At 44.0% G+C, this 27794-nt stretch overlaps 2 protein-coding genes across 5 annotated transcripts in view; one reads left to right on the top strand and one right to left on the bottom strand.

Annotated features, from left to right (window-relative positions):
- The window catches only part of LOC135263077 (proto-oncogene DBL-like), a 32192-nt gene extending 18740 nt beyond the window's left edge, over positions 1 to 13452 (top strand). For 3 of the 4 annotated variants that reach the window (XM_064350675.1, XM_064350677.1, XM_064350678.1), the window contains 20 exons: positions 1439 to 1630; positions 2097 to 2268; positions 4354 to 4436; positions 4870 to 4955; positions 5064 to 5130; positions 6026 to 6141; positions 6283 to 6352; positions 6468 to 6560; positions 6801 to 6893; positions 7587 to 7712; positions 8365 to 8586; positions 8846 to 8938; positions 9506 to 9584; positions 9736 to 9799; positions 10465 to 10649; positions 10814 to 10926; positions 11380 to 11489; positions 11596 to 11699; positions 11795 to 12812; positions 12849 to 13452. In XM_064350675.1, the coding sequence (XP_064206745.1) occupies positions 1439 to 1630; positions 2097 to 2268; positions 4354 to 4436; positions 4870 to 4955; positions 5064 to 5130; positions 6026 to 6141; positions 6283 to 6352; positions 6468 to 6560; positions 6801 to 6893; positions 7587 to 7712; positions 8365 to 8586; positions 8846 to 8938; positions 9506 to 9584; positions 9736 to 9799; positions 10465 to 10649; positions 10814 to 10926; positions 11380 to 11489; positions 11596 to 11699; positions 11795 to 11835 (2109 nt within the window). In that variant the 3' untranslated portion in view covers positions 11836 to 12812; positions 12849 to 13452. The remainder of the gene's footprint in view (positions 1 to 1438; positions 1631 to 2096; positions 2269 to 4353; positions 4437 to 4869; positions 4956 to 5063; positions 5131 to 6025; positions 6142 to 6282; positions 6353 to 6467; positions 6561 to 6800; positions 6894 to 7586; positions 7713 to 8364; positions 8587 to 8845; positions 8939 to 9505; positions 9585 to 9735; positions 9800 to 10464; positions 10650 to 10813; positions 10927 to 11379; positions 11490 to 11595; positions 11700 to 11794; positions 12813 to 12848) is intronic. The other variant, XM_064350676.1, reaches the window with a different exon arrangement.
- A 1562-nt stretch (positions 13453 to 15014) lies between these two features.
- LOC135263079 (coagulation factor IX-like) lies at positions 15015 to 22985 on the bottom strand. Its single transcript, XM_064350683.1, has 8 exons — positions 22746 to 22985; positions 20005 to 20174; positions 19736 to 19760; positions 19368 to 19481; positions 19128 to 19262; positions 18213 to 18550; positions 17977 to 18103; positions 15015 to 17612 (listed from the first exon to the last, which is right to left on the bottom strand). The coding sequence occupies exons 1-8, from the start codon at positions 22828 to 22830 to the stop codon at positions 17032 to 17034; spliced, it is 1575 nt and encodes a 524-aa protein (XP_064206753.1). The 5' UTR covers positions 22831 to 22985; the 3' UTR covers positions 15015 to 17031.
- Positions 22986 to 27794: the final 4809 nt, after the last annotated feature.

The raw sequence follows: 27794 nt of genomic DNA, 5'->3' as shown, positions 1-27794 counted from the left end.
GCTCCAGTTTAGACAGGAACTGTGTGCTTTGAATGAAAAAGCAGTCAGTGAACTGATCAAAGTTCTTCACCTGGGTTGTTTTTATGGGTTGTTTTTTTTAGGGTGATTCCTCATCCATGTTTAAATATTTGTATTGGAGAACACGGTTCTTTTCTCTCAAAGACACGTTCAGTAATATGCTTGAAAATCAACACACAAGGAGCCTAAAACAGTCCTCGATGAATATTTAATTGAACATCAGTGTACAGAAATCACCAGTAATATTATTATGAAATTAGAGACAAAACATCAATATTCAATACAATACACATTTCTGTGCTTATATGCTTACCTTTCATGAATAAAATCATCAACGTTCCATTAAAATAGTTCCATGTGTACATTTATAAGAACTATAAATTACATTTGAACTACAGTAGCCTTTTGTTACAGTAGCGGTGCTTTGTATATAGGTAACAGGGAAATAATAGAAAATTGAAAATGTCATATTATTAATTGTTTGACCAAAGTCAGATATAACCTGGATCAATTCAGCAGTGCTAGCCAGTAATTCAGTAAAAACTACACATATCACATTATATTCTTGACAACATATGTGTAGTCTTTGCTGGATTAGCATAGGATGGAAGACTACTACATGTAGTTAAGCACATTAGGGAATGTGTGATAAAATCAACACAATTTGAACATATTTTTCATTTGAAAATACTTAACCTTCTTCACAAAAGGTAAGAGAATATTCAGTTATTTGAAGGAAAGATGCAAAACTGTGACACAAAGGTATTGCCATTCTTGCCTTTCACAAATAACCCCCCACCCCTACACAACACTTTCCTGCTCCCCTTTCTCTGCTACCAAGCAACCTGCACATGCCCACATAGGGCAGAGTCATTTCAGCCACTAAGTAATATAATATAATATAATATAATATAATATAATATAATATAATATAATATAATATAATATAATATAATATAATATAATATAATATAATATAAATAAGGAATGAAGGCTGGGAACCCTTGTGCATTGCATTGTGGCAGTGGCCTAGTTTTCCTGCTTGTATTTGCTCCTGGTATTGTATGTGTGCGTGCCCACTGACACAGCAAGAGGCTTTGCTTTCTCTCGTGTTGTGATTCGTTATCTCTGTTCACAAGTCTGTCTCTCCACTCCCAAGCCCTCAGAATTCTGTATTAAGCTTGGGGCAGTCCGACTGTCCACAGTTGTGACTCCCATTGGTGCGTGTGTCTGTGTCTGTATCTGCGTCTGTATCTGTGTCTGTGTCTGTATCTGTGTCTGTATCTATGTCTGTGTGCAATGTGATGTGTTTACATGCATGTGGGCGTATGCATGACTGTGTGTGTATCTGTGTGCACGTGTCCGTTTGTGGCTGTGTCGTGTGTTTGTGTGTGTGTGCGCGTGCCTGTCTCTGCCCCAGGTTCTGCGCTGGTGCGATGAGGGAGCCTACCTCTTGGCCAGTCAGCTGGTGGATAAGTTCCAGTCCAAGGAAGGGGCGCAGGCCGCCCTGTGGGACATTGAGAAGTTGCAGGAGAGGGCCCCCCCTCCCCTCAGTGCAAGCCCTGATGTTCTCAGTCTGGAATTTGAGTCTGTCCTCACCCAGCAGCTGCAGGTAAACCGCTGGACCCACCCCCACCCCCACCCCCAGACTCCCTCATTAGCCCCATCCATTCCTCAGAGCAGATCCTAATCTGGCCCCAGAACTGCGCTTAAATAGACACGCGCTTGCGCACGCAGGCGTGTATACACTCATGAGACGCTATGATTGGTGCTCACGTCTTTCTTGCTAGTGTCAAAATGCAGGTTCTGGAAACCTCAAGCATGTTCATCCATCAGCTTTTACCGAGAAAAACCTTCGCCGCTCCGTCCTTGTATCAACACTGCCGGCCGTATGTAGTGTGGAGTGACTGAAGGGGTAGCTGTTGGGTGAGGCGTTCATGCATGTTCATGTCTCTGTTTGAGCGTGCTGCTGGTGCCTGTGTAGCCTCAGTGCTGTGTCAGGGGTGCGTAACGGCAGGGGCCTGGCGGAAGCCCCTTCTCACCGCCTCTCCCCTGACCCCTCTCCCCCCCTCCGCCAGGCCCAGATCGGGGCGGCCCACGACAAGTTCTCCAGCGTGCAGGGGATGGTCCAGAACCGGCAGGCCTCCCTGCGGAAGCTGGCGGACGTGCAGGTGCGGCCCGTCCAGCTGGTGGCGCCCCGGCCGGAGAACCCGCCCCGCTCCAAGTCCCCCCTCTTCTCCCCGAAACACGGTGAGGGTTTCCACGTACTGCTGAAGAACACAAACATCGCACGCCTGCGCACACTTAAACGTGTGCAATTAAGCACGTCTTTATTAACACACACATTAAGGACGTCTTTATTAACACACGCACATGCACACATGCGGTACATACATGATTGAACACTTGTATACAACCCCAGTGCGCAATAGCCTACATTTAACCGTGTGTGACCGTTGGTATGATGTTCTTACTGTGAAATGCTGTATTTGCTTTACGGCAGACACAATGATATCTGTCGTTCAGAAAGTTGCACTTTTAACTCATCTGTCAATAGAACGTTATTCCAAAAGGCTTAGGGATCATACAGGTGTTTTTTTGTTTGTTTTTTTTGATGTTTCTCTTGGTTAGCAGTGGTTTCTGCCTTGCTACAATCCCATGAATACCATTTTTGCCCTGTCTTTTTCTAATTGTGGAGTCTTGCACACTGACCTTAGCTGAGGCTAGAAAGGCCTGCAGTCATTTGGATGTTTTTATGGGATCTTTTATGACTTCCTGGATGAGTTGTTGCTGTGCCCTTGCAGAAATTTTGGCAGGCCAGCCTCTCCTGGGAAGATTCATCACTGCTCAAAGTGTCCTCCATTTGGAGGTAATGGCTCTCGTGAGTCCTTAGAAAGGGCTTTTTTTAACCTTTTCCAGACTGATATATTTCAACAACTTTTTCATCTTCTGAAGTTTGCTTTGTTTGTGGCATAGTGTGCTTGTAGAAACTTTGTGATGTCTACTTCTTTCTGATGGCAAGATCCAATATGAGTGAGGTTTAGATTCAACAGGGCTGGCTGAAATCAAGCTGAAGCTGAGTTAAATTTGGTAATTGGTTGATTGAGTTAATAAGGGGGCAATTACTTTTTCATATCGGGCATATGCACGTTTGATAACTTTTTTCATTAAATAAAATATTGTATGTTTCTGTTAACTCAGTTACATTTTGTCTAAAGATCTGAGACTATGACAAATATGCAATAACAGGAAATCAGGAAGGGGGAAATACTTTTTCACGGCACTGTACATATTGCAATATTAATAATAATAGTGCCCTGATCGAAATGTCTAACATAGAAAAGATAAATCAAGATAATTTTATATGCAAAATTAATTCATGTTATTCAACTGTCAGTCACCACACCTTGACCAGCATAATCAAAGCATGTACATCTTGCCTAAAAATAGCACAGTGGGATGGAAGCTCATAGTTTGCAATAAAAAAGGGGGGGGGGGGTAATTGATCATTGAGGTGATAATTAAACAATTATCCAGGAGAGAAGGGGCAGCTGAACATCAAGGGCAAATGGAGAAGAGTCTGCAGCCCCCCTCTGCCCCCCCCCTCCCTCCCCCTTCTGCATGTGTCTGATAAGCAGTGGGGAACAACGTGCTTAATTGCTGATTAATTTGCTGACTTTCCAGGTGCATGATTTTGGCATTACCTTTCATTTCCAGCCTGACTAATCTAGCTGTGGCGCTCAGAGTATCCAAAGAGAGGGGCTTTCATGTACATTCGTGACCCTTTGATGATAAAATGCTGTGAAATCGTGCGCTTGCGATACAGACACAAGGCTTTACCCCTTGAATTTTTCATTTATATTTTATTTTTTTATCACAACTCAAATTTCTCTTTTATTTCTTTGAGGAATAAATCATTTGGCGACCGGTGACCTCATCCAGTTTTGTTTTCACACCCCAGTAATGAGTAAAAAGAGATGACCGTGTCAGATAGCATCTGACATCCAAATGTATCCATCTGAGGCGGCCATTTTTAAAAAGGTGAAGACCCTGTGTAGACGCGGAAGATGAAAAGCGTCACTCTCAACGGGATTGTGCAGCTTTAAATGAAGCGGGCCCCGCTCTGCAGCCTAGCTGCTGTGATCTTCTTTTCAGTGGCCGCATGCATATGAAATCCTGAAGAAATCAAAGAGAAGCCCTACAGTCACTTCGAGCGAAGCTCTTTGTGTTTTGTGGTTTTCATTGAAGCACCAAACTAACTCCTGCCTGTGGCAACTGGTCTGCCGTCTGCGACGGAGCCAGAATGCAGTGATGCCCTTTGTTTTATTCCATTAGGTGTAGACTTCAATTCCAAGTTCTCCTTTGACCTCTCTCTGCCAGGCAAGAGGGCCTCTCGGAAAGGTTCCAACTCCAGGAAGGTAAGATGGAAGGCAATGGGCTCTGTCCATTATTAAAAATGGCATCTCTGTGATATAAAAAGGGATCAAGGGGTGTGGTCCGAGTATTGGAGGAAGGCTGTTTGTCGAACCCTACCGTTGGCAAGACTGAGTTATTGTGTTTACTGTATTAGCTGCCCAGAATCCCTGGCAATAGACATAGCCGACCTGGAAAGGTCTACAATTCCCAGCAGAATCCGGCTGAGTATATAGTGACCAGTCCTGTATGGAATTTTTGGATTTAATATGTCAGCATGGGACAGGTTTTCTGGTCATGGCATTGGCTCCCTTGTTTTGCCTTTTCCCTGTTATCAGAGAATTTATTTGGCTTTTAGCTGGGTGAAAAAGTAAAGAAAGAAAAGTGAAGTGTACTTCCTCTTTTTGCCAATGGTCTTTCTGTCTCTACCCCTGTCAGATAGAGGTGATGCATGACTACCGGGAGAATCGCAGCTCTCTGTGCTACGGTGGGGAGGGAGAGGAGAGCTCGGACATGCTCAAGCGGTGAGCTTCGCCTGTCCATTTTGTATTTTCACATGACTGCCCTTGTGGTGTATGGGTAATGAGGTCATCCTCACTCGCCCTCTCTCTGCTGCTCTTCTGTCTCCTCAGCCATGTAATAAAGGAGTTGATTGAAACTGAGAGAATCTACGTAGAGGAGCTGCTGTCTGTACTGCTGGTGAGCATTCATTTTCTCCTGCACTGTGCGACAGCCCCCAAAAAGCCGCAGTTCTCCTGTCTGTTTCACTGTGTTTCACAAATTCACTTCACTTCAGTTCACTTCAGTTCAATTCAATTCAGTTCAATTCAATCTTCATCTAGCCATAATACATAAAATGCCCTGTAGATTTAAATGACACACATCTGAATGCATGTCAAAGATAACCAGGTGCTGTAAAGTGACATTCTTTTAGGAAATTCCTAAGTATATTAAAGAAATGTTTAATTTTCATGTTATAGCTTAATATTCATTTCAGGTTCAATTCAGGTTACATGATCTTCAGACAACCAACATAATATCAAGTTCTTGAAATTTCCACTGGTCCTGACTTCAGGTTAATCAATTTTTCTACAGCCAGTAGAATTCAAAATTCCAAAACATAATATTCTATGAAAATGTTGTGTCCCTTGTGTATGAGGTTGTGTATTATTGTTTTATCAATAAAAGTAGTGTGCTAAGCGAATGTTAGGATTCCATTAGGCTTAATCAAAGCTATGCTCTGGGCTATAGGTTAGAATATTGGGGCCAGTAACTTGGAAAATGGGAAGTAGAAATTTCACCTGGATGTGAAGTCCTTAAATCTGTATTTTACATGAATACTATATGCTGATGATGGTGATACCATAGGCATACATGAATACTGATATGGTGATACCATCCTGATATACAGTAATGGAGAATATTGTGCTGATATACAGTAATGCTTATATGGAGTGATCTGCTGATATACAGACATGCTACTATGCTGATATTATCCTGATATACAGTTATGCTGAGTAGTGCACTTTATTAATTTGTGTGTCAGAAAGGACTGTGTGTTTATATGTGCCATAACACCTGCCGTATGCAAAAGGGCTATCGCGCTGAAATGGACAACCCCGCCCTCTCCGGCCTTCTGCCCCCCATCCTGCGCAAGAAAAAGGAGATCCTGTTTGGGAACATGCCTGAGATCTACAACTTCCACAGCAGGCAAGTGGCACTAGTGCAGACACGCGCACAGTCATGCATATGCATGATTTCACACAATAAAGATGTTTCAAAGCTGTGCATCACATAGTTTTATAAGTGAGTAATGAGTAATGAGTTCTTTTTTGACCCTCTTCTCCACAGGATCTTCCTACAGGATCTGGAGGGGTGTTTGGACACTCCTGAGAGAGTGGGAGCATGCTTCTTGGAGAGGGTGAGGCTTGATTGCGGGGGCAGGGGTGGGGTGGATTTAGACGTGTGCAGATTTTCTCTGGTCGTGTGTGGGGCGCTGCGTTTTTGTCTCAAGGAAGGTTTCCATGTAATTCCAGAAAGAGAATTTCCAGGTGTATGAACGGTACTGTCAGAACAAGCCTCGCTCTGAGTCACTGTGGAGACAGTGCTCTGACTGCGTATTCTTTCAGGTATTCTGTCCAATCTCACAAATCTATTTTTATATTTTTGTTCCCTTTCACCAAAAGGCTATCATTGTTATAGTTAATCACTGCCGCTCTTGATAGTCATGTCCCCTTGCTCATCAGAGGTATTTTATAAGTATTTTATAAAGTATATTTATATGTATTGTTTCACTCAACTTCAGCAATAAGAATCAGAGCTATGGAGATTGTGGTTGATGACATAATCATCGTCTTTTTGTTCTGTAGGAGTGTCAGAAAAGGCTGGATCATAAACTGGGCTTGGATTCGTACCTGCTGAAGCCAATACAACGCCTGACCAAGTACCAGCTTCTGCTCAAGGTCAGCTCCAGAGCTAAAACAAGCGCTGTCACTTCCCCCAAGCATGTCGTAAATTACAGGCCCGTGTGGAGATCGGCTGTAGGAATAACACTACCCTTAGCATACCGCTTAGTGCTTTCTGGATTTCTCTTTCCCATGAACTGCATGTAACCATCATGCCTTGGAAATGAAAGACTGCCATGATTTTGTTACTGCTGTTGGCCAGTTCTACCTGGATCTCATTGATTTTATTTGTTGCAAATATTTGCATTAATCTCTTTGAAATGTCATGGAGATAATTCTGAGTAATATTATAGACTATATTATATACTGTATGGGGCATTGCTCTCCAGATTTATGAAGATAATTATGTCATTCATCTAGAGTTGGCACTGACATGCAAGTAACTGGGAATTGTCCCAGATAATTGGCCACAGCTTTATCTGGAGTGAGAACGAGGTTATTATAAAGTACAGCTCATTGATATTAAATAGCCACTAAAAGTGCTCTCCAGATAAATTGGTGGTTTGACTGGAAGCTAAAGATATATCTGTTTACATTTGTGAAACTAAAGTCAAACTGGTAGTTCATTTCAGTGATGGGAACTATCAACTACTTGATATGCAGCATAGTGTCAATAGGTGACCTCTTGTTATGTGAAGAACATAATGTGTTTAATATTAAGACCCACTGAGTGTCTGCATCCTCACCCAGGAACTACTGAAGTACAGTGTGGGCTGCGAGAGGTTTTCTGAGCTGCAGGGGGCGCTAACAGCCATGCTGAACCTCCTCAAGTCCGTCAATGACTCGATGCACCAGATTGCTATCACAGGCTATGAGGTAAGGCATTGCAGCAGGGTAATGGTGTGTTATATTGATTTTTGTCTTGTAAGTGTATGCAAAACTGTAGCCCTGGCCTCTTAGGCAATGCACTATTCTGGCATAGTGCAGTCAGGGTGAATTGTCTGAAAAGGCAGTTAATTTGTTGTTTACATGAAGTTGGTTGCAAAGGTGAACATCACTACATAATACTGTCCATGATGCACGCTCTGTTGTGTGTAATGACAAACCGTCTTTAACTGTGTAAACCAGTATATCACAGTCTCTTATGCCTTATTGCTTAATTGTGTGTCTGTGTGTGTATGTCTCAATGTGTGTATGTATGTATGTGCGTGTGTGTGTGTTTGTGCGTGCACGTGTGTGTTTGTGTGTGCCCGTGTGCGTGCATGCTTGTGTGTGTGTGTGTGTGTGTGTCGATGTGTGTGGATGTGTGTGTCTGCGCATGCATGTTTGTGTGTGTGCACATGCTTGTGCGTGTGTGTGTGTGTGTGTGTATGTGTGCGTGTGAATGTGTGTGTGTGTGTGTGTGTGCGTGTGTGCGTGTGTGCGTGTGTGCGTGTGTGCGTGTGTGCGTGTGTGCGTGTGTGTGTGTGTGTGTGTGTGTGTGTGTGTGTGTGTGTGTGTGTGCGTGTGAATGTGTATGTGTACACAGGGGGACCTGAGCGATCTGGGCCGGGTGCTGATGCAGGGCTCCTTCAGCGTGTGGATCAGCCATAAGAAGGGCCCCACGAGGATGAAGGAGCTGGCGCGCTTCAAGCCCATGCAGCGCCACCTCTTCCTGCACGAGCGCGCTCTTCTCTTCTGCAAACGGAGGGAGGAGCACGGAGAGGGATACGAGAAAACGGCCTCCTACAGCTTCAAACACTGCCTGCGGGTAAAGGCACCAGGGGGCGCCACCCGGCTCCTCACAGCGGGGCCTCTCATAATAGAGAGATAAAAACCCACATCAGTGGCTCTGCTCGGAGTAACCGCTCGCATGTGTTCGTATTGTGCCGTGGCTCTAGTTAACCTCGCTGATGCATTCCAGGCCTAGCTGACAGCGTGCCAGGCTACGTCCTTTTAGCGCGCTCTGTCGGTTGCCGTGGACGTGAAGGGCGAGCCGGAAAGACGGAGCTGTCTCTCTCTCCCTGCAGATGAGCGCGGTGGGGATCACAGAGAACGTCAAAGGCGACGTGAAGAAGTTTGAGATCTGGTACAGCGGCAGGGAGGAGGTGTATGTAGTGCAGGTGAGATAGAGGTGAAATACTAAGCAGCTACAGTATGCCATACTCTACTATACTCTGTCACTTTATGATGATGCTGCTACTATTATTATTGTTATTTTGAACACTACAGAAAAATTAAATGCCTAAATAAACATAATTATAAATGATTACATTACTTCTGCAGTGCACATTGGCTTTCTCTGAATTACTTTCATTCTTAGATCAGCATTAATGCGGGCAGTCCACCCTCCTTATGTAGTTTTTAATTTTTATTCAGCCGGGGGAAAAGAGAGAGGGTTGTGATTTGGGATGGGATTCTAGTACTGAAAGCACTTGGGTGGTGAATTGAACACCCAACCATATGGGTGATTTGTATGTGGATTGTGATTTGGCCGCCCTACAGACTGCACCACATAATCTCCCAGCATTATGGGTTTTGTATGATTTGTTGCAAGGGATATTTTCAGAACTTTGCAGATGAGTCCTGCCAAAATTTCTGCCAACTTGTCTTTGACTGTCTCACTTTCACACAAACCCCCCTCCTGCCCCCCTGCCCCCCCCCCCCCCCGCTCTTTGGCGCATTCCTAGGCTCCAACAGTGGAAGTGAAGGTTGCCTGGCTCAACGAGATCCGCAAGATCCTCACCAACCAGCAGAAAGTGCTCCAAGGTGTGTCTGCTCCAGGAGTTTTCTTGCCATCTCCGTTTCTCGGTGTGTGTCGCGCCACGCACCCCTGTGGTGTGGTCTGTGTGCGTGAAGTTCTGTCTGTAATACGATGCCCTCCTCTTTGAACGTGCCTGCCTCTCCTCCTCCTTCCCAGACGAATCCGTGCCTCCCTGCGCACTGCCGGAACGGTCCCGGCTGTCCCCGCCCCTCTCGGACAGGTCGGTCCCCAAACAGCTGGGCGTCCCAGTCTGGCGGCCTTGGAGCCCTTAGAGCTCTTAGTGTCGTGCACTTACACCGCAGGACAAACGCATGAAAATTAAGCGATTTGATGACGTGCTCGTCAAAGCCGCTCCCGTGCTATTGCTGACATGTGAAGCGGTCAATAGTTTGTCAATGGCTTGACTGTGATCCCATTGACTGTGCTATAGGGGTCACAGCACTGTCCAGGGTCATCCTTAGTCCTCTTATTTTAATGGGTCTCTCTGCCAGCATTCTTTTTAAGGTCCCACACAAACACTAGTGAAGATTAACTTTTAGGTTGTTGCACTGGTGGCTCAGTCCAGTCTCTCATTTTATCTTTCCTTGTCTCCTTCCCTTGTATGGAAGGCAAAATTGGTTTAAAAAAAAATACACGAAATACGCGTGATTCCAGACATCAATTTCATATTTTTTGACCCATTTGGCTTTCCATACTAGGAAATGAGGCAAGGACAGGAAACGAGGAGGTAGAAAATAAGCGATTGGAATGCACCCAGGATGTAGTGGTGGAACGTAACTATTACTGCCCTTAGCTCGGAGGACGTAGCTCAGCGCAGGCCCCGTGTTGCTCTGTACTGACTTGTCTTCTGTTCTGTTCCGCTGCGCTGCCGGACGGCGTGGTCAGTGTCTTGGTGTGCACCGCGTGGAGCCCCTCCCGCCTCTCTGGCTGCTCAGCTTGTTTTGATGTCCCTCCTCACAGCAAGCTGCAGAGCGCCTCCTACAGCTCGGAGGAGACCGAGTCGGGCCGCACCAGCCCGGTCCTCACGGACCCGGTGGTCTTCTCCCCTCAGCCGCAGCTCAACCGCCGCAGTGAGTCCCCCCGCGCCCCTCCCCCCTCCTCTGAGCACGCTCAGTCCGCGCGCCGCCGCCGCCGCGGGGCGGCTACGTTCAGCGGACGGATCGGCATAACAGGTGCCGGACAGCCGTGGAAGGCGGGCCGCTGTGTCACCCTCCCGCCTCCCTCTCGTCCCCAGGCTGGCCAGGCACCTCTCAGTCGGTAGACTGCGACGGGCTGGAGGACTGGAGCGGCACCACGGATCTCTCTAACCTGTCGGACAGCGAGGAGGAGGACGACGTGGCTCAGCTGGTGAGTGCGGGCCGAGCTCCTCCGGGGGCCCCTCAGAGACGCGGCTAGCTGCAGGACTAGGCCAGCAGGGGACCCTCTGCCCCTGAAAGCCAAGGCATCTCCGCTGAGGACAGAACAAAGACGCCTCACTGTGACCGCGGTATTCATATGATCTGTTCTACGGCTCGGCCCGGTCCCACATCTCTCCTGCTGAATGCTGGAAACGCTTCAGGGGAATTGGCTTTTTGTGGCCATCACGGCAACACAACGTTTCCAATTTAAATGTTTTGAAACGTGTAGCGTACGCTGAATGAATTAGGTAGATGAATCCTCCGGAGTTTTAAAAGAAATGCGGATGGACTCACGCACACTCAGCTGGAGACTGTCGAATGCATGTTGCGGAAGATAAATATGCAGGGCTTTTCACACGCGGCTCACAGGGTCACTGCGTGCTCGCTCTGTGTCCTTAAACAGATCCGGGGCCGGTACAGGGCCACGGCGGAAAGTCAGTGCGGGCCCGATGACCTCGTCATCAAGTGCGGTGACGTCATCCAGCTGTTGCAGGAAGAGGCCGAAGGGCTGTGGTGAGCATCCTGGTGGAGGGGAGAGACTATAGGAACAGAGGGAAGCTGAGCGGCTCTAAGGGTGGGTTTGTCTCTCTTTCTCTCTCTCTCCATCCCCCTTGTCCAGGCTGGTGAAGAACGTGACTCGCTATCAGGAGGGCCGTGTCTCAGTGGAGGACCTGCAGCTGATTCTGGGAGAGGGCTGCAGAGCGCACTCCAGCCGGCTGGGAGGTAAAGGGCCCTGAATTACGGCCAGGCCCCTCTCCCCCGCGCTCTTGTTGACATTCCTCTGATTGAGTTTCCTGTTTCCTGTTTCTATGCTGTAGACCCAGGGAATCTGAAAACGAGGAAGCTGAGCTCTCCCTGAGGGACTGAAGCACCAATGCCCTGCACTCCGCACTTACATCAGGCTCCCGGGCCGCGGAGAACTCCGCAAGGTCATCCTGCCATTGGTCCGGTCAAATTCACACCAGGTTCTTTAGTTAAATTCCCCCCTCTTTAGTCGCTCTGATTGGCCTGTCAGAGGCAGGGAACGCTTGCTATTCAAAGCAGAAGATCCACTTTAGGGGTAAAAAGCGAAGTGAAGACACAGTTCATATTCTCCTGATTTCTCTTTGGGAGAGTGAGATATACCTTATACCTATACTTCATACCTTTAAGCAGGGCAATTAACCTGAATTACTTCAACATATATCCATTTGTTAAAGCTGGTAGATAAGATAAAAAGTGCTAAGTTAGCCACAATTGGTCAAGTAATGCAATAAATGAATAATGTAATGAAATATAATGTGACCCCATGACCACATCCCTCCGATCCTGCACCCTCACCCCAGGAAGAAGCCACCAGCTAATTAAAATAGCAGAGGAAAGGGACATTTCCATTAATGTTAATTTCCTGTTTCATCCTCTGACCGGAGCCAACAGGGGCCAATGCTGAACCCCAGAACGCACATGGCAAAGACAGCACAAACTCCCCACTCCGAGCCAACAGAACTCCCAATCACCACATGCCTGGAACTGCAGAAGGACAGGCCAGCATGGGTTCTGAAGGGTCATGTGAACTGAATCCTAATTAACCAAGCACATTTGCCACCCTGGTCATGATCGTATTATGGAAAAGAGTGACTGGATTTCAGGCATCTGGTCACGCTGTGTTTAACGTATCCCAAGACAAAGCTAGCATGCAGCTAGCTAGCGAGTTAGGACTGCACATTACCTCTTGAACTGTACAACATAAGCCTTGCTATAGTGAACCAGAAGTCATGTGGTTCTCCGGTGAGGAACAAGAAATGGACACAGTTCCCTAGAAATGTTTTAGGGAAGACCTTAATAGTCTTAATTAAGGTAGCTTAAGAGATTTTTAGATGTTTTCTTAATGAGGACAAGTTTTTAGTTTGATGCTTGACATCTTCTGTTTTCCAGTAATACAATGGCCTTGCATATATTTCACTTGAATATTAGTCTTGTCAAAAATCAGTGAGCCATGCCATTTTTAAACTGTGTACCCATCTCACTGTAGCTCCATGTCTGGATGGGACCTTCTTATTACGGTGTAAAACGACTAAGAATTTATGTGCCAAAACATGTTGTGCCATCGTATCATTCTTATGGTCCTTTTTGTTAATTTATTTTTAATATCTTTCTTCACTCGTGTTCATTTTTCAGAAATTGTGTGTACTTAATAGCAGTTCTGACCTCAGAACTATATTTTAAATGCACTTTAGTGGAGAAAGCTAAATAAAGGTGGGGAATATATACAAATTTATGCTTTGTAAATATATTAGTATGCATCTGTGACTGCACTAGTTTCTATGAGGGTTCTTTTCACAACAATACATAATTATCTGTACATTGCAGTTCTCTGCGCATACAACTGACAGTTTCCCAAATACTTCACCTCAGACACTGTACAACACTGCTGTACTTTACATGGCTGTGCTAGATTTATTATACAGTTCATTAGTCAATATTAAATAGGTTAAAAGGTGTAGACAATTAAAAGGTGTATCTCTTCCATCTCTGTGGAGCTGCCATTTTAGCCACGTGCATTTCTCGCTGTTGTGTAATACCAGAGAAACGTAAGGCCAATCCCTCATCATCGCCGCACCACAACGGCACGTGTTCTTCTTGGATTACTGTGTCATTAATGTCCAAGTTCCTATTAAACAGAATCACGCAGTGAATATGAAATGCCTCCACCACGTTGAACGCTTAATTGAATATTGATTGCAGACTTGTGTGAATGTACCACATCAAATCCAATCCCCTGTTGGGCTGCCTTTGATATTGACTCCTTTGAAGTGGTAATGAGGCTTTAAATCAGCTGGAGCTGCTCCAGACTGCAAATTTTTTTTAACATATTAATTTTTGAAGATGGTCCCCATGCAATTGTGTGTATATATATATATATATATATATATATATATATATATATATATATGCACACATGCACACACATACATACACATTTTTCATTGAAAGAAAAATGGAAATATTTTATATTTGTACTGAATTATATGTTCTGCACTGAATGCCATGTAGAAAATCATAACAAAGTTTGAAAATATTCTCCATCGTGGCAAGCATATGTATGCTCCATGCAACGGTGATTTTGAGTAATTGCATGCCATATGGATTTTGACCAGCCATTTTCAGGCATAGTCATGTTGTAATTGTTGTTATCAGTGGGTTTTAAATCTCTCTACAGCTTCCAAGTTGTACATATGGACAAAATAAATACTTTTATTGGGGAATGTTGTTGTGTAATAACTGTGTCTGTGATAAATTCTGGAAGAATTGCAAATGCAGTGAGCTCCATAATGTTTGGGACAACGCCATATTTTTTTTATCGCTTTGGCTCTGTACTCCACAGTTTTTGATTTGTAATCAAACAATTCACATATGGTTGAAGTGCACGTTCTCAGCTTTTATATTAGGGTTTGTTTTATACACTTTGGTTTCCCCGTGTAGAAATTACATGTAGAATGTCTTTGTCCCAAACATTATGGAGCTCACTGTACAGTATATGGAATCCCCCCTGATACCCCTCAATTCATTATGGGTTAAAAGTCTCAATATACCCAGTCTGTAAAACAACCTCCTCAATACTGTGACACTGGGAATAATTAGAATATTTGTGATTTTAGAAGCACATTTACTGCAGAATATATTGGGATAAAGAAATATACATTTACTGCTCATACATTTGAATTATGAAATTGTCACGCAAGTCTTAATGTTTTTGATCAGATATGTCTGTATTAATCTATTTCAATTATCAAAAGTCTCTTTGTTCTCTGAACAAATCTGAATATTCTTTTTTGTCTTTATCATATTCATGAATGGGTATGAGTGTTGGGCTAAGGTTCATAAAAAAAATATGATCCTGATATGTTTTATATTTTTATGTTTCTATCTATTTCTTCATTTATATTAGCCCTGCCTGACTTTACTTGTGGTATAGTTAATATTTTATTTCCCTCATGGCATATTCCTCGCATCATTTAAAAATTTTTGTTCCAAATAACTCCTGGCAATGAATATATATATATTTGAAATAGTTTTTTATTACATTTTTTTTCATAGAATCATGCAGGAAATTTGAAGGTGGGTAATACAAAAATGTTGAAGGTGGGTTACAGGTTTTCTTGTATTTTCCAATAAACATTCACAGTAAATATTTCCTGTATTAATTCAACTCATATCACTGAGTTCTGGCCACAGTGGATAAACTCTGTAAGAGATGATATAACACTGAACATTTTATTGTGTAGGGAACAAAAGAAAAAGAAATGGATTGAATATGGAATTGTTGCTGAATCAATAGTGATTGTTATTTGAAAATAAAATGATGATATATTCAATCAATGCAAAACATTATGCATTGTGGGGGAAAGGGAAAAGCATTTTAAGGGCTAATTTGCATTCTTAGTGTATATAACAAGAGCGTATTCCTGAAAGATATCTTCATAGTAGCCATTGAATGGCTCTGGTCTAATTACGTGCAAAATGCTGGATTTGTATGTAATTTTCCGTAATTATGCTCTTTATTCAGTATTGCACAAAACACTGTGTTAACCATTGCTATTCAGAACACATCTTTCTAGTCTGTTACTCTAAACAATCAGAGCTCTTACTTGATTGGAGTAGGAGACATTTTGTGGTGCTGTTCGTGCAGCGGCTCGTATGCCAGTTATGGTCTTCAGTTCCATCTTCAGTTCAGTTCAGTGCCAGAAGCGCTCATTGTCATGCACTGATTCTTGGGGCTTACATGTAATCTCATCCGGTCATTAACCACAGTTTGATGTTGATTATTACAGGGAAGATTGATTCTCCTCCGCAGAGGCTACACTGCTTCTTATTTCGGAAGGCCACCTCTAAGTGGAAACTACATTAACCTAACCTGCTTATTCTTCTCTGCTTTCCCATGAGAATGCACAGTCTTGTGGGATCTTCTTAAATTTACATAACATGGTATCAATGTTATGAAAATCTTTATGAAAATGCTTGTATATCTGTTGCTATGCCTGTTTTCATCGATGGCAGACAGAACAGAGATCTGCTTCGGTTTGCCTAACTACCATCCTTTCTATTGGCAAGCAGCTAAATCTGTGGGTTTCACATACCACTGAATGATTATAAGACCACTCTACGTGCTTTTTCACATTAGAAAAGCTAACAAATTGCACAGTATAACACTTTTTTTTAACAATAATTTGGTGAGATATCTACCTACATATTTGCTAGTTCATGAATATAATACTGCCACTGATTCAACACCCAGATGTTAGTTTGATGGATAAATTGCATACAGCCCTTGAAGTCTTGGCTCTTTGTTCACGTCTAACGCATAAAAGGTTCTGTCTAAACAGTGTGAACAACAATTACGTGTAATTATCTCAGCATAAACACGCCCATATATAAGCAAATGCGAGCATTTGTCTTCTTTCTTTCTATGGCGGAGAGCCAGTTGGTTTCCCTTTTTTTTTTAAATATGGCCTAATGTGCATAGCTGGCTTCCAGAGTTTTCCAGAATATGCCTGTGAGTGCTGTGTGCGCTGTGGCAGTGAAATGTTCTGCTACGAACGCTAATTAGGGAGCATGGCCCTGAAACCTCCCTCACAGGCTTTGATGCACTATGTAGAGTGTAGTGTTACTGTGCACAAAATTGTTGATTAAAAAAACTAGTGTAAATGAATGATGTCATAGGTCATAGGTTTGGGTTATAAAAGTAATTCTATTTGCTTTGAAAATGGGATTTGACTAAAATCATCTCTGCAGTGTATTGTGTCCTGTGTTGTCTTCACACGCGCCCAAAATATTCCTTTCCTTCAGAAGAATGGTTACCTCCTCTTTCACATTCGGTGCTTATCTTTGAGCCCCTGCACCGCCTTTAATTCCAAACGGGTTTATACAGAGTTGGTTGTGAGAGTTATTTTTTTACAAAAAAAAAAAATCTTTATTGTTGTTTGGCACAAGAGAAAACCAGGAGGGAAGGCTCTATGCTGTATATCTGAAAATTAGGATTACAGGTCCAGACTGTTTGCACAGCAGGTCAAAGGGTTTATTGTTCTTGGTCCTCGTTGGAAGTGCCCTTTTTGAGCCCGGTGGTGTTGGAGATCCAGGCGTAGTACCGGGACACGCGCGTGTAGATGCCGTACTTGCCTTCCTTGGCGCACTCCTCGCCCCAGCTGATGATGCCGGTGAGGAACCAGGTGTCCCCCTGCTTGGTGGTGTGCGGGCCGCCGCTGTCCCCCTGGCACGAGTCCCGCTTCTCCGTGGCGTAGCCGGCGCAGAACATGAAGCGCGTGATGCGGTCGTTGCTGCTCCCCTTGCACTGCGTGCGGTCCACGTACGGCACCTCCACCTTCTGCAGGACGGGCGACTCCACCCCCTCGAAGCGCACCTTCCCCCAGCCGCTCACCACCGACTTGGAGTCCGCGCGCAGGAGGGCCTCGGTGAAGTCCTTGGGGCCCAGGCAGACGGGCAGCGCGAAGTCGGAGAAGGCGATGGGCTTCTGCAGGCGCAGCAGCGCGACGTCGTGGTTGTACTGGCTCTGGGCCTTGTTGTAGTGCGGGTGCACGTGCTTCTCGGCGATCTCGTAGTCGCCCTCCGTCCCCTCCTTCTTGTGCACGTTGTGCTCACCTGCGGGCAACGTGAGACGGCCTGTCAGCTCGTCGCTGAGCGCGGCCGCAGTCCTGCGCGTGCGCCCTGCAGGCTACAGCTGCGCAGCTGCTGTGATTCATAACAATGGTGTACGGTGATGACGTCATAATCTTATGGAGGTCGGTGATAATTGGTTGGCAGACTTACTTAATGTTTACAGGGTTTTTATGAGTAAAACAAATTGCAATCCCAAGCAAACTAAGCTATTGAATCTACTAAAATGTAGATGTAAGCTACTGCTTTTTATGGGTTAGCTGTAATGCTTATGTATTTGGGGATTATAATGTGAGTCTGAAAACTGGGAGGTTAGTTTGGAGTGTTACAACACGGGCTCGTCTTTTACCAACTCTTACGAAGATGGAGTCAACTTTGCCTTCCAGCAAGCAGTGGGCGGCGGTGATGACCCACAGATCGCTCAGGATGGCCCCCCCGCAGAAGCCCAGCAAGGTCCGTTTGTCCATCAGAGCCACCTGACGGAGCGACAGGTCAGTGCTAGCAGTATCGAGCGCAAGCTCGCCCACTCACAGAAGCGCGCCCGCAGCCAGACACGCACGCAGACGGGGAGCCTCTGTGCCCTACCTGCCAGGGGATCTCTCCAGGGATGACCTCATTGCCCCCCACAATGCGGTGGTCCTGGTTCTCCTTGGTGACGATAGTGGGCAGGGTTGGGAAGAAGGCCGCGTCTGGGACCTCGCCCAGGGGCGGGCGCGCGGCGGTCGCTGTGGTCGCGCTGGTCGGAGAGGGGGTGGTTGAATTGGCCGTGGGCTTGCTGGGCCCAGCGGTGGCGTTGAGGAGAGGGGGGGAGTGTATCGTGTCATTGCTGCTCTCCCCCATCTCTGGGGGCTGGGCGTAGACGGACCGAGTGTCAGAATTAGCTGCCACTATGCTTATCCCTAGTCTGCCACAGGGGAATTTTCCTGGAAATGTAAAGACAGAAGCACACACACACACATGCACAGGCACACACACAAGCTTGAATTGAATCTGCTTGAACTGATTCGAAGACTGTTCATTTGTAACAGGTACAAAAGGAGAACTATCGCTTTTTGTAGGTATTAGAAGACTAGCATCTAATGCTAGCATCTAACATAAATACTTTCCTTTTAAACATTTTTCTATACTTATGAAGTTAGTTAAGTCTATACATGCAACTTTGTGCCAGGATTTCAATGAATGAATTAACTGAGGGGAAAATCTTGATACCAGTTGTGATGGAAAAAGAACAGTAAAACAAGCAAAGATGTTCCAGGACTCTAATATGAAGGACTAAATTGAAAACCATCCTTTGAAACCATGGTATTTTAACCAAGGGTTCAGATCCTACAGTGATACACGACAATGTCCATGATAATAAAGTAATAATAAGGTAATAATTTTGTGTGTGAAATACAAAATATATATGTAAAAGCTAGATCTTCTCATCCATTCACAAGCGATGCAGTGTATATTGATGAACCATTTCGGGGAAGTAAAGACAGCTTGTTGCCATAGTACCTTCGGGTGTGCAGGTTCTTCCGTCTTGGTCCAGGCTGTAGCCAACAGCGCAGTCACATGACACCCCGCGCACTACATCAGAGTGGCAGATGTGCATGCAGCCCCCGTTCCTCACATCACACTGCCTCAGTGTCTCTGCAGGGGGTGGGGAGGGTGCGGGAGACGGTGGGGTTTAATGGCGGAAACCTGAACTGCGCAGCCATCGACGTTACCTCGGCAACCGTCCACCCGTGCGCTTACCTATTTCGCAGTTCTTTCCAGTGTATCCAACCGGGCACCAGCACATATAAGAGCTCATGCTGTCCTCACACTTGGCCCCGTTCTGACATGGCGATGACTCGCACTGGTCCCCATCTGAAGGACACAGAAGGCCGCACTGCTAGGGAGGCGCTGAACCGCACAGGAACGCAAAGACCGCAGTCCGAAACGGGACCGAAAGCCACAACCTTTGCTTTACAATCCCAGTTCTTTAGCCAATACGCTACACCGTCAGCCTAATTGTTTTAGCTTTTGACGCAAACACACATCATGCCCTCGTAGAGATGATCGCACTGCATCCGCTCAACAGTCAACGCAAATTAAAATGGAAAATTGCATAGCACACTTACCTATGTAACTGACCCAGAATTCCATCTGAAAATGTGAATGAGCAAGAATGATTAGCAAGGGCTGGCATTAAACAGCGTGGACAAGAAGTTCCTCAGTGAGTGTCTTGTTTGTTTTCCCGTAACTCTCCCATAATATCTCTGTAGCCATGATATCTAATAGAGCAGTGACAGAGGGGATTTTATTCCTTAACTCCTATTGGGAATTCCGGCCTGGCAATAGCAGGCTTTGCCAGCTCCCAGTACACAAACTGGGTACAGAACCCACTCACCGTTTTCTCCCTGTTCTCAAACACTTCTCTGGCCTCCTCCCAGTCACACCTCTCCTCAATGCACTCGCGCTCCAAGTTGTCCTTCATCACCTCCTCTAGCCGGCCTGTGTTGTAGCGCTTGTGTCTCTTCAGTACAGACTCTGCTGCATGCTGGGGCAGGAATACAGTGGCTAGACAAGGGAGAAAATGGCATTCAGAGATTCAAAGGCCACCGTAAACCTTCAGGAAACAGACTGTACTGACAATATGTTGAAATAGAAGATATTATCAGGATGTTGCAAAGTTTATACATGAACAAATATATAGGTTTATATACAGGTTTAATCTACAAATGTACAATATATTGCGGTTTATTCATTTTTTTAAGGGATAAAGATATCCATTATAAATATTGTAGGATTTTTGCATTTCTGTTGGTTTTTCCTTTTTTCTTTTTTCTTTTTTTTTTTTTTTAATTTACAGCTGGTGACTATGTGGTCACATGCATTTTATGGCCTATATATTTCAGTTATTTTAAAATCTGATACTAGCTTTCTACCCATAGCTTACTGATATCTAACATTATTGCCAGTAGCCATACCATCATGCATCTTGCTCCTGCCAAATGGCCAAGCAAGTCTGGGCTTGGTTAGTACTTGTACGGGAGATACAACTTGCTGCTGAAAGTTGTGTTGGTAGGCCAGCAGGGGGCAATTCTCCCTCTAGTTGAACAAGACCCTATACCCTAGTGAAGTGATGGGGACACTGTGCTGTAGGAGATGCCATCTTTTGGATGAGATGTTAAACCAAGATCCTGACTCACCGTTGTCATTAAAGACCCCATGACAGCCATCACAAAGAGTAGGAGGTTCCCTGGTGTCCTGGCTAAATTCCTGCCCTGGCTCGCTCAACCTGCTGTTTAGTCATCCCCTGATTTAATTGGCTAAAAACCGTTCCCTCCCTCTCCACCGCAGCAGATGTGTGGTGAGTGTCCTGACACAAAATGGCTACACATTGGTGGTAGGTGAGGTGATGTCCCCCTCATCACTATAAAGCACTTTGGGTATCTGGAAAAGTGCAATATAAATGAAATTCATTGCATTCATTCATAATTTTTATTCGGATTTTGGCAGTTAAGACTGGGTGGGAGGCTTTGACAGGCACCCTTCCAGTTTATTCCATCTTGCTTTGTACACTTTTTAATACTAGTATTATCAACTGTCAAGCATTCATGCATGGAAATGATCTCACCCCCTTTCCCTTTGATATAGCTAGGCAGCCCCAACTATTTTAATCTAATTCCTCGCTTATTTTTTTCCACATGAAGTATCATTCGTTTAATTATTTTTTGGTACCTCTGCTGACAGTGGCTGATCTAGCACTCTTTGGAATACTGTTCATTTTAATAGCTTCAATTCAGGAACTTGTATCAAATGACAGCACATCTCATCTAGATGTAGCTTCCATAATTTTACAGTTCAAGGAGTTGTAATTAAAAGTTATGCAGTTATGCAAAGGCTTTTATTAATTTCATTGCAAGAGATTTTCTGAAGGTGTCCCTGTAAATGCAGGTTATGTACTGTATTTCAGTTCCAGCTCGTAAGCTGCAGTATGTGACTTCCTGTTCCTACAATCTGAGGGTTGACCATATTTTCAGCATTTAGAAAAAGGATAATTATTCCACACAATGTAGTTAGATAATATTTACATACAGTGAAATTTTGTTATTTACCACCCTAGCATTTATATCTTTTCTATCCAGATTGTATTTTATTAACTGCACTCACGATTCAACAATTCAACACTGTAAATAATAGTAACAGGGAGAGTGGGTTGTCCTGTCTTGTCCCTCTTTCAAAGACTTCAAGTTGTAATTAGTCCAGTGAGCTTTGAGAGGGTGATGCAAAAATGGATGTTTTACTGGCATTCACCTTTACAGAAAGTGCAAATTAAATGAAATGCTTTTCCAGCATCTTGGCAGTTTAAGGAAACAGATTTTTCTTTGTTGTTTTCCTTGTTTTTGTTATTTTGAAATTCAAGCCTATTATGAAGCATGTTAAAGCCCAGTTAATTAATCAAATTATCATTAATTAGGATATTATTATGTATTTTTGTGTATATTATTAATTTGGGTATTATGATTTCTTTATTGTGTTACTAGGGCATATGTTTTGCTGTCTTGATTCAGTAGTGATATTGGCAAGTCACAATCCATGTTTTATCTTTGTCTTCTTTAGAATAATGTGAATTATAGTCTGTTTCCATGGAAGATGTTCCCCCATTCCTATGGTACAGCCTGTTCCAGAGTTCACTGGGAGCATAGATGTAATGTTGTCATTGATGTGAGGCCATCTGGACCACGTGATTTATGTGATTCTGAGTTTGAGTTTCGAGAACAAGCTGACTGAAAGCCAAATTTACGACCAATGCATGTATAGCCTCCACGCAGTTACACCACTCACACAGGCACCTGCTTTGGCCTGTATAATTTATCACGACAGTGCACATATGCCAAAAGAGAATATCTTTAGGATACTAAATGACACCACAACCCTGCAAACATAAGCCTACATTGTTAAACTCTAAAAGTAGTCGTGAGCATCACTTAATACTGTACCTCCAACCTAATCTTGACTCTGTCATCAAGAGTTTGTTGTTGAAAGAGTGCAGCTAGGCTAAGGTAGAAATGTCCTTCCCTCTTCAGAAGGATGGTTTAGAATGACGGATAGAGATGGATGAATGGATAAGCGAGTGGTACGTACCTCCACAATAAAGCCAGTTCTCCAGCAGCAGCCCACAGATGAAGAACAGAAGGAAGATTCTCGCCATTCCGTTATGGGGAGACATTCCAGATGCTAGCAGTGAGAAATAATCGAAAGGAACTGGTCGCTCCAAAGTGCAGCAGTCTATTTGCACTTGACAGAAACAAAAGGTTATGTGGCCACCTGTGTTTGTGTTGTAGTGATCTGGCCAGCTCTGGCATGTGAGTAACAGTGTGGGGGTAGTATCATGGGAAACTGTGTTTGTGTGTGCGTGTGTGGTAAAATATTTTTCTATTCTTGATGTATCTGGTTGTATTGGGTACCATAACATTTTGCTTGCAAGCATGCAGGTTTATAGATTTATTCTAGTTTTACCTGACATTTTTTGTTTCTCTCTTTATCTGTGTGTGCATGTGGTGCGTGCGTGTGTGTGTGTCTGTGTATGCGTGTGTGTGTGTGCGCGTGCGCGCATATGCGTGCATGCGTGCGTGTGTGTGTGTGCTCCTCTTCTGTCTTCAGAGTTCACTTGTGAGTGATATTGTGGATGTTAATGCATTGAGACCATATGCCCTACGTAACCTCAGTATTCCCATCACATTCTGAAATTGAGCAACACAGTAAATATTAACTTTAGTTTGCTGACTGATATTTAATGCCCAAGCAAGTTAAACAGTGAGGAATCAGACAGGAAGCACCAGCAACAGACTTTGTTCTTAGGCTATCACAGTGGGAACTTCTGCTGAGTGTGACACTCTCACCATTTAACACATTTGAAAGATTAGGAAGTACATAAACTGTAATGACTAATAATTACTAATATAAATGCCAAAGTGTGTCCCCTTAACCTTAATGGCAATGCTCACAGGCAAAATTTAATGAGGCATGACAATCATTGCAAAAAACTGGCCTTTGGATTCATTACCTAGCAGCAACCGTTCCAACAGAGAGCTTTGTATTACTTGGGCCTTTTAATTTCAACAGATTTAATGTACACCAACAGTAATGGTCATTGGCCACTAGATGGTGCACATGTTCTTTGTAAAGCTTTTAGCCAGCATTCAGTGTAATATGAGAGAGAGTAAGCGAGACAGAGTGATGAGGCTGGTCAGAGGTGGGGAGGACGTCCTTAATGGCAGGAAACAGTGAAGGTAATCGTGAGGAACATATTAGATCTTCCATACCCAATATGGATATTGAGCCAGGTAATATTTGATTAGAAGGATAATGAACAGACTCTGCTATTAAGTGGCCTGTAATGACTCCTGTAAGTTACCAGTGCAGTCATTTAACAACCATCCCAATTAATTGCCCTCAAAGTCCACTCACCACTCAAAATGTTAGTTCAAATAAGGTAAAGAGAGAATCATTTGAATAAGAAAGGAAGAGGGTCCAAGAGAGAGATAGACAGGGGAGACAAATGCTTTACTCTTTGTCTTAATCATTTAATCATCTCTAACATATTATATGCATTTGATCTATTGGAGCCTCTCTCCATTCATATTTTGGCTAAAGTATTAAAACTTTGAATTGAACATAGTGGTTTGATCTGGAAAACATTTCTTCAATAAAAACAAAAAATAAAAACATCCCTGAGTTTTCCCATTCTGTCCTTGCATGTCATGGTATTTCCACAATTCCACAATATCTTAAATAAAGAGGGCGATCCATTTCAGCACACACACAAGGCTAACACTGCTCAGTGATGTAGTTGGCTATATCGTCAAATTTGAGTTGCATGTTTTTATCAATGGTTATTGAACAATGCAAACCTGTGTTTTGTGTTTCATGCTTGCATTCCCACATGAAATCAGGACATAGAGACCAACATGAGAAAACTGGAAGTGCAGAATCTTAGGAGTGCAGAGGTCTTTGACCTCCATTATTTCCACTCGTTTGACCTTGATTCCCCTTTGACCCCACTGAGCTTTGGTCTTCCATCATTTTCAGGTGACCTTGGTAACCACGAATGGTCAGGGGGAAAAATCTATTTCAGAACTCCTTGAACTCTGCTGAAGAAACCCGTGACCCTGTGTTTGCAGACCACTGGTTCATCAGGAATTTCCACAAATGAGTCAAAAACATTTGATGAGTCAAGTATTGCATCACAGTGGAAAAAAAAAAATCTAAACGGGTATTAAAAACTTCAATTCAGACAATAACTCTGGGATTATCATTATGCTTATTTTTGCAAAGCTTTATGAAATCATGTTTATTTGTTCAGTTTTATTTTCTGCAGTGCAGCTGGCCAATGAAAGCGTCATGTGTGAGTCTGAACGCATATCTGCAGCTGTGAGGTGTTGAAGAGCCCGTGAGATGCACAGGTGAGGAACCTGGTCGCTCCAGAATCAGTCCTGGCCAAATGTTCAACCTGTCACCTAATTATCACAAAGTTTGACTGGCTCAGTAATCACCTTCCTCTCCACCACTGCTGATTGTTCTGGCACAACATGGCTGCTGTGCATCTCCCACATGAGTGGCAACCATATTTGTGGTGGCTGAGGTGAATTTCCTTCCTTTCTTCCTTCAGTGTAATGGGCTTTGAGATCATGAGATAAAAGCTATGATTCACGATCACAATTTGTTATATATACAAACCAATGCTGCAGCTAGCAAGCCCTGCAGAAGTATGATCTAAATTAATTTCTGATTAATAACAGTGACTGTGAGGGCATTCCTCCAGTGCCCTTCAAAGTGCTGTGGATCCTATTTGCTGTGACTGCAGAGCTCCTCTATGCCATGTAAGCCAATATATTCATTTTATAAAGTCTGTATTAAATTTTCCTTCCTTATCAAACAAAATGGTGAATGCATGAAAACGGCCCATTTCCACTGTCTGTGCCCCCATTGGAACACGCGGTCTGCGGCTGTAACGGTGGCAGCTCACCCAGACTGGGGGACTACAGAGGAGGCAGACTGGGGCCTGGACAGGCCAGTGGAGGATACGCGGAGGAGTCATCGATTTCCTGCGCGCTCTGCCCTTCCGCCCGCCTCACGGTGAGCGCAGCTGGGAGCTGGTGCCAGCTCCAATTAGATTAGATATTGCATTAGGAGATCAGGCCGGGCCAGGATGATGATACAAATATAGTGCCGGTCAATGCTATTGATTGCCGGTCTTTTCTCAGGTTGGAGATCCTGGATTTAGACGACGCATTCCAGGCACATTGGCTGTCGCTCTGCATTTGTTGGCAGGGGTTTGCCTCCACTTCCAGCACTACTATTTTGGGGGTTCATTCCCATTCTCAGAGGAGCAGCTTGGGTCATCACCTTCTGAAAACTGTCAGACACACAGAGACATGAACCTTGACCAGAAATAAGTTGTTGGTACCTAGAAATATAATGTCAATAGATAGAGTAATTGTGATATAAATAGAGAGGATAATTGGTAATAGGGCAGTAACTTGGAGTTGATTGAATACATTTTTATAGTGGTGGGGAGCTTATAGCCTGAGAGAAGAAAATAGCTAGTAAAATCAACAGTCCAAGCAAAGACGTGTACATTAATGTGCAGTTCAGAAGAACTGGGCGAAATATCTAAGGCTGTGTCACGGCAGCAGTTTTCATGAGGAGAGCGTTGGGGCTGGAGTGCTCTGTGGGTCATGACAGTATGACACAGAAAGCAGTTAACTCAGTCTGCTGGAAAAAATAACTGTTGTGTAATGTTTTCTATTTTTCTTGTTGTAACATGCATTTATGTTTATTCTCCCAGGGTGAAGCTTTATCTTATGTGAGGGAGGAACTATTTTGTTTCTCATGTCACAGATATTGAAAGCTCTCCCTGTATTGATAAAGGGAAAAACTGAGTTTGGATAATATTTCACGTTTTCTTCAGGTGGTATCTGTGTGACCAGCAGGTGGCAGTGATGTATACAGTTTGCGTCTGCAATATTATGCCTGAGCTCTGAAGCTGAGTACTCCAGCCAAGGCCTGGAATCTGCCTGTCTATGCTATGGGTTATGGGAACCAGACTGGAAGGCACCCAGGTCCCAGGTAACATCAGAGTCCAGGGAGGTCTATCAATAAAACAGGACACCAATGTTGTTCTGCTCAACAGTTTCAGAAAGCATTCAATTCTGTCCTGTCAGATAAGCGCCATCTAATATCTCTCTCTCTCTCTCACTCACTCTCACTCTCTCTTTATCTCTCTCTCTCTCTTTCTCTGTCTGTCTCTCTCTCTCTATTTCTCTCTCTGTCTGTCTCTCTGTGTCTCTCTCCTCTCTATGATTCTGTCTTTCTCTGTCTGTCTCTGGCTCTCTCTCTCTCTCTCTCTCTCTCTCTCTCTCACACAGTCTCCCACAGGTCAGGTTTGATGTTTTTTTTTTTAAACAGCATTATATATTTCACACCATAATAATAAAGCTTTCCCTAGCTTCAAAGTTGCAGCCAGATCTACACATGCTTTATTTGTAACGGTTCTCTTTTAGATGTATTGTACTATTTAAGGAGGTTCATAAGAGAAACCGTTTTTAATGCCACTTTAGAATGCCCAGAAGACAATGCTGTTCTACTTTTTCTCTGAACTTTAAATGCCTGTTCGAATATGAGAGGGGATGCAGTTTGTGTATGAGTGCACAGGTTTGGCGGCTCACAGCTCTAGCAATCATTTACTGTCAAGGTGCAAGTTGAAGGAGTGCAGGGAAGTGAGTTATACATACTCTTCCTGGATTGAAACGGCAGGCCGCTTCCTGTCCATTCTTTCAACAACTCTGTATAGGATGGCCATTAAGAACTTTTTAATTCACATCGGAGGGTTTGGGTCAAAAGAGTAATTCGTTTTCTTATTCCAGTCTCCAAGCTGAGGCACAGGGCTCATCACTACATAAGAGCTGGGTATATCGATACATCACAGACACGGAACATTGCAGATTGCAGGCAGTTTGTGTTCATGAAGGGAAAAACCACTGTTTCAAAACAGTTACAATAGCAACGCCCCCCGTAAGCCCAATTTAGCAAAGAGGAACCAGGCCATCAATAGACAAGAATATCAGCAGGACTACTGGGAGTCCACACTGATTTCTGATGCATGCAGATAATGCCTCAGAGCACCATTCA

The sequence above is a fragment of the Anguilla rostrata genome, chromosome 9, assembly GCF_018555375.3.
Source record: "Anguilla rostrata isolate EN2019 chromosome 9, ASM1855537v3, whole genome shotgun sequence".
Lineage (NCBI taxonomy): Eukaryota > Metazoa > Chordata > Actinopteri > Anguilliformes > Anguillidae > Anguilla > Anguilla rostrata.
Note: the sequence above shows the minus strand (reverse complement) of the source record. Positions and strands in the feature narration are given on the sequence as shown.